General features: G+C 40.2%; 1 protein-coding gene and 1 long non-coding RNA gene across 3 annotated transcripts; one reads left to right on the forward strand and one right to left on the reverse strand.

Annotated features, from left to right (window-relative positions):
- Window positions 1–282: 282 nt before the first annotated feature.
- On the reverse strand, window positions 283–2,247 carry LOC148266194 (uncharacterized). The gene is made up of 2 exons (XR_015818746.1): window positions 2,014–2,247; window positions 283–484 (listed from the first exon to the last, which is right to left on the reverse strand). It is a non-coding gene; the product is annotated as an uncharacterized LOC148266194 (long non-coding RNA).
- Window positions 2,248–3,395: 1,148 nt separating this feature from the next.
- Window positions 3,396–6,499, forward strand: DWF4 (Cytochrome P450 superfamily protein). Of its 2 annotated transcripts, XM_022052327.2 has the most exons (8): window positions 3,397–3,829; window positions 3,938–4,262; window positions 4,357–4,509; window positions 4,583–4,816; window positions 4,906–4,998; window positions 5,130–5,208; window positions 5,301–5,407; window positions 6,076–6,499. In XM_022052327.2, exons 1-8 carry the CDS (start codon window positions 3,627–3,629, stop codon window positions 6,343–6,345), a joined length of 1,464 nt encoding a protein of 487 aa, XP_021908019.1. In that variant the 5' UTR covers window positions 3,397–3,626; the 3' UTR covers window positions 6,346–6,499. The 2 variants fall into 2 exon arrangements, with proteins under 2 accessions (XP_021908020.1, XP_021908019.1); XM_022052328.2 differs by lacking the exon at window positions 4,906–4,998 and having other exon boundaries at window positions 3,396–3,829.

Here is a 6,499-nt window from a genome sequence, read left to right on the forward strand (position 1 = left end):
GGTGCTGGTGCACATGGCTACTTTGTGGCTGACATTTGTTTGTTGTGGTTGTTGTTGGGGTGAGACCCAGGATGCAACAATGGTGTGTGTGTGTGTGGTCCTTTTAGGCCAGTGTTTGCAAATTAGAATGTGAGGAACTAGTTGTTTGTGTTGGGAGGTTGCATACGTGAGTGGTCTTGACTGGTTAGTTGTAACACCCCGTCTTTTTTTTCTTTTCACATTGGACGTAATTAACAAAGTAACCAATTCCATAACCAATCGGTCATGCACAAGGAAACACTATCACAATCCCTTATTCAATGATCAAGATAAACCTACAATCATGTACAAGTCATCGCACACAATACAACCATACTCAATATCTATGCTACCATCAATTTTGCACATTCCATTCGATCAAAAGAAACTAAAATTTTTATCCTGTTACTCTACACACTAGGTTCGGAAGCCAACAATTTCGATCCGGACTCCGTCCCTACATCATCTGTAAAGAGAAAAGAGTAAATTCATTTAACCCAGTACAGTAAAACTCAAAATACATATGTGAAATACAACAATATAAACCTCATGCATCTACCAACAGTTCACTATTGAACCCCAGTTCCCCCCCCCTCCCCCCCCCAGTACCTACAATCCCACCTACCTAGGGTTTTCATTCCCCGACGGCACCCCAAACGTGCTAATGATACCACCCACCGCCAAGGTCGGCGGCCATTAACCACCTATCGACCCTTATTGGGCCACGCACGCACACTATTTTTCATTCATTTTCGTCACCAACATCAACGACCATCATTCCTCTACCGACCCCTATCGGGCCACACACATACACTCTAATCATTCTCTCCCGTCACCACCATCGGCGACCATTAGTCATCTCTCGACCTATACCAGGCCACTCACACACACTCTGATCATTCTCTCTCGTCACCGATATCGGCGACCACTAGCCATCTCTCGACCTATACCAGGCCACACACGCACACCGTTTTCATTCACTTACGTCACCAACATCGGCGACCATTAGCCATCTCTCGACCTATACCAGGCCACTCACGCACACTCTGATCATTCTCTCCCGTCACCGATATCGGCGACCACTAACCATCTCTCGACCTATACCAGGCCACGCACGCACACCATTTTTATTCACTTGTGTCACCAACATCGGTGACCATCGTCCACCTATCGACCCCTATCGGGCCACACACACACACTACTCATTCTCTCCCACTGCCCCTCTTCGCCCACTACCTATGACATGCCCTAGGTGCCCCTACTCACACTGTCTTTCCCCTGCCGCCTCGAACTTTACTCACTCGACCGACACTTTCTCTCTCTCCCCCCCCCCCCTCCCTCGGTCCTGCTCTCTCCCAAAGCTCCAGCTACCCCACTCCACTCCCTCAAGCACCTCACTCACCCCGCGGATCCTTCCCTTCCCAAGCGTTCACTCACTGCCTCTCCCTATCTCTCTCTCGGATAATATCCTCCCGCCACAACATCTTTCTATCTCCTCCCGCGTTACTCACTCCACCCGTTCCCTCTCCCACAGCTCACTAACCTCACACCTCTTCCTCTCTCCTCCCGCGTTGCTCACACAACCCGCTCACTCTCACACAGTTCACACACATCTTCCTATCCTCCCCCGCGTTGCTCACACAACTCGTTCCTCCTCACACCGCTCATTAACCTCACACATCTTCCTCTCTCCTCTCGCGTTGCTCACACAACCCGCTCCCTCTCACACAGTTCACACATATTTTCCTCTCTTCCAACCTCCACTCACTCCACACTCCTATCTCTCTCTCGGCCTTCGCTCGTACCGTCACCTTCTCCCTCTCTCCTCCCGCGATTCTCACGCGACCAACTTCCTTCCACCTGCCTTATTCCACACACTCACCCTACACGGCCTCCTCCGTACACCGCTACTTCCATAAGCCGTCACCACGCACACCACACATCCAAACATTTCAAACTCAAATCAACACACGTATTTGAAGTTTGTTACCGTACCTCCCATTTCCATCTTCCATCTTCCTTCTTTTGGTCGATCGCGCTATCACCGTCCGCGGTCTCCTCTTCTCTCCGCTTCGCTTCATTTCTCTCTCCTTCTGGAACCTTCCGTCCTCTCCTCTTTCTCTTTCCCGCTCCCCTTTTTCCTCTGTTATTTTTTCCTTTTTTTTCTTTTTTTTCTTTTTTTTCTTTTCTCTTTCCATTTTCCCCAGTTATTACATTAGTTGGTAGTGAATTAGTGTGGTATTATTGTCAAAAGTGCGGATGTGTTTTGCGTTCTGTGGTTGGTGTGTTGACGAGGCTAACTGTTGAGGGTTAGAGGAGGTAGGAGGGAGCCAAGTTTTGTCATATGTTGGCATAAGATGGGGAAAAGTAGAGTGTTGGAAGTAGTAGGTAACGATCGGGAATAAGTGTGAGCGTGAGGAAAGTAATGATCGGGAGAGAGTGTGGTTAATAGTAAAGAGGAGAAATAGGGTGTAGAATGAAGTAGATATAAAATATTGGGGAGGAAGTTTAACTAATTGTCAAACTTTAGTTTTCAATTCTAAATTTTATTTTATTAAATTATGCATATTCATTACTTTCATTTTCAGATACATTGAAATAGAAACTGAAACTGGAATGTTTAGCAATGGTACCTAACGGAGATAGGATGTTAATATTGAAATTGAGATATAATAGTACAACTAATCGTGTTAAAATAATAGTTAAACTTTCACCTTGTTGAATTATTTAGATTCATTACATTGGTGCAGGATAATATATATTCTATTTTAATGTATACAGGACATGATATGAATTGTCACACAAATAATTATATTAAATCTATATATATACATAAAATAACCAAAATAAAAATATTTTTGGAATAATAATTTTATTGTGAAGAGACATGTCCTTTCTTCTTGTACCAAAATGGAATTCAAACCACCGTCCCTATCAATTTAAGAAAATTAGATCACAATGAAAAGACATACGTATGAATCTATATCTATATATATAAATATATATGTCATAGAGAGAACTGTAATTTCCTTTTTTGGTATCATGAAATATTCACGGGGCATTCTCTAAATATTTTAAAAAACAATCTTAAAAATCGCCGCTAAAGATAAATTAATTTTATCATCTCTTTAGCCAATCAATTGTGGTATTACAAATTATCGAAATTTGACTTTGACCGCTGTCGCTTATACTATGTGGGGCCCCCGGGTCAACACAGATTAACCTACAGAACTGCAAGGAGATGGAGAGATTGATGAAGACGAGGGTATTTTTGTCATTTTGCTTTAAGTGTAAATCCAATTTCTCCGTACTAACTTTCCGCTCTTTTCGCTTAAAAGAACTCTAAAAGCACAAACCATTGGCTTATAACCTTTCATTAGCTCTGATTTCACCAAAACCACCTGCATTTTTTAAAAGCTCCTTACCGAAATGGAACTCTCTTTTCCTTAGATTATATATATATATATATATATATGCTTTCTGTGTATATGTATCCGTGTGTACAGTATATATATATAGTTTGATTTTTGCGAGGAACCAACTCAAAACACAGAGAGAGAGAGAGAGAGAGAGGGGAGGAGAGAAAGAGAAGTTTAATCTTAGCTACCATGTCTAATATAGAACATATTCTCTTGCTTCTTCCATCTTTCTTAGTTCTGGTTCTCGTTTTAATTCTGATTAAAAGAAAGCAGAGAAGATTAAATCTGCCGCCAGGCAACATGGGCTGGCCATTTATCGGCGAAACAATCGGATATTTGAAGCCTTTCTCTGCAACTTCCATCGGAGAATTCATGTCGGAACACATATCGAGGTAACAGGACTGATCGATTGATGGATGGATTAATTGATTTTCGAGCTAAAAATCAAGGACCCATCTGAGAAATTGACTGCTTTTTTCTGGGTTTGCGTGACTTTTCAGGTACGGGAAAATCTACAAGTCGAATTTGTTCGGCGAGCCGACGATAGTTTCGGCAGATGCGGGGCTGAACAGATTTATTTTGCAGAACGAAGGAAGATTATTCGAATGCAGTTACCCGAGAAGCATCGGCGGCATTCTTGGGAAATGGTCGATGCTGGTTCTTGTCGGAGACATGCATAGAGATATGAGGATTATATCGCTGAATTTTCTCAGCCACGCGAGACTCAGAACTCATCTGTTGAAAGAAGTTGAGAAGCAGACCCTTCTGGTTTTGAATTTATGGAAGGAGAACTCTGTGTTTTCAGCTCAAGACGAAGCGAAAAAGGTGAGAAATTTTGAGAAAACTTATAAAATCCTCTTCGTTTAATCCAATTTAACTTCGAGAGAATCAAGAGAGAAACTGTTCTTGCTGTCCACAGTTTACGTTCAACTTAATGGCAAAGCATATCATGAGCATGGACCCTGGGCACCCCGAAACAGAACAGCTTAAAAGAGAGTACGTTACTTTCATGAAAGGAGTTGTTTCTGCTCCATTGAATTTTCCTGGAACTCCATATCGAAAAGCTTTGCAGGTAAAGCTCAGAAAACTCCATTATCGTTCACTACGAGCTTCTGTTCATCTTGTCGGGTGCTCTATTTTTTCAGTCTCGGTCAACCATATTGAGGTTCATCGAGAGAAAAATGGAGGAGAGGATAAGAGAAAGCAAGGAGGAAGACGATCTTCTCGGGTGGGTCTTGAAGCATTCGGACCTCTCAACTGAGCAAATTCTTGACTTGATTCTCAGTCTACTCTTTGCGGGCCACGAAACTTCATCTGTCGCCATAGCTTTGGCCATCTACTTCTTGCAGGCTTGTCCCCGTGCTGTTCAGCAGTTAAAGGTAATACTAATCATGGGTACTTAGCTTAATTAGTCATAATTTTCTGAGTAGTAAGAAGATTAATTTTTATTTACTTTTTATTTTATTAGGAAGAACATCTTGAAATAGTGAGAGCAAAGAAGCAAACAGGGGAAGTGGAGTTGGATTGGGAAGATTACAAAAAAATGGATTTTACTCAATGTGTAAGCCTGGGTTTTACCAAATATAATTAATTCGTTTCTTTAATCTAATTAATTAGTAAAAGATCAATATTAATATTATAAATACTCTGGCATACGTTATATTTATACGTACTTGTGTTCTTACTACGAAGGTTATCAGTGAGACCCTTCGGCTTGGAAACGTAGTCAGGTTTTTGCACAGAAAGGCTCTTAAAGACGTGAGGTACAAAGGTAACATTAATTAATATCGTTTGCATGAGGAAAATTACTTGAAAATTACTGTGATTTACTGAAAAGACAAATGTTATTATTTACTGAAATAGGATATGACATTCCATGCGGGTGGAAAGTGTTGCCGGTTATTTCAGCGGTACACCTAGATCCGTCACTTTTCGAGGAGCCGCAGCAGTTCAATCCATGGAGATGGCAGGTTAGTCTCTACGAATTAAACGACAGCGTTTACAAATTATTTGAAGTTTCATTTATATTAACTAAATAAATGATAACATTACGCCGTCGTTTTTTGACCCCGTGGTATATGTTGGATGAAGACAAAACCTTCGCTATTGATATGAAAAGTTTTGAGGGATTGACCCAAAATTTTAGTTTTACCTTTTTAGAAAGAAAAAAAAAATGATTTTCAGTTTAAAGTTTAAAATTTTAATCTCATCGACTGATAATTTACCTTAAATTATCCTAATCCTTAAAAATGTTTTATGCTGTTTCATTTCTAACAGTTATATAGAACAACAATAATTTAATGAAATCATATATATATATGTAAGATATAATGGAGAAAAATTTACAGTGTACCGTCTTTGAGTGGGTCCCACAAAAAGCAGCAGTAATTAAGATCAACAATGTCCCTCGTGCGTGTGGGGAGGTGTGGGGGAATGAGATGATTAAAGCCCATGTGGGTTTGTGGGGTTCTCACATGCACGTGCATGATGAGTGCTTTATCATTATTATTATTATTGTTTGCTAAATTGCTCCTCAATTTCTCTCTTTAATTCGTGTTAAATTATATAATCTACTTTAGTTATTAAAAAAATAAAATAAATATAAATTAAAATAATTTTCTATATATTTGTTGTACAGCAAAATAATAATAACAACGGAGATCGTGTGTCAAATTCAAGTTGGCCGAGCACGAGCGCAACAAGCAGCAATTACTTCATGCCATTCGGGGGAGGACCACGGCTATGTGCTGGGTCCGAATTGGCTAAGCTAGAAATGGCCGTTTTCATCCACCACTTGGTCCTCAATTTCCACTGGGACTTGGCTGATTTTGATCAAGCCTTTGCTTTCCCCTTCGTTGATTTTCCCAAAGGCTTACCCATCAAAGTCTACCACCACACATTAAAATAAATCTTTCCCACCCCATACATATATATATATATATTCTCTAAATTAATTATACCTATTTGAAGGTATCCGTACATATTTTTATAGTATTTTGTTATATAGTTACCAATTTGACAATTATAATTATTATAAAATTATATTTTGTTACCGTCTTAAA

The sequence above is a fragment of the Carica papaya genome, chromosome 4 (assembly GCF_054855325.1).
Source record: "Carica papaya isolate Zhongbai chromosome 4, ASM5485532v1, whole genome shotgun sequence".
Lineage (NCBI taxonomy): Eukaryota > Viridiplantae > Streptophyta > Magnoliopsida > Brassicales > Caricaceae > Carica > Carica papaya.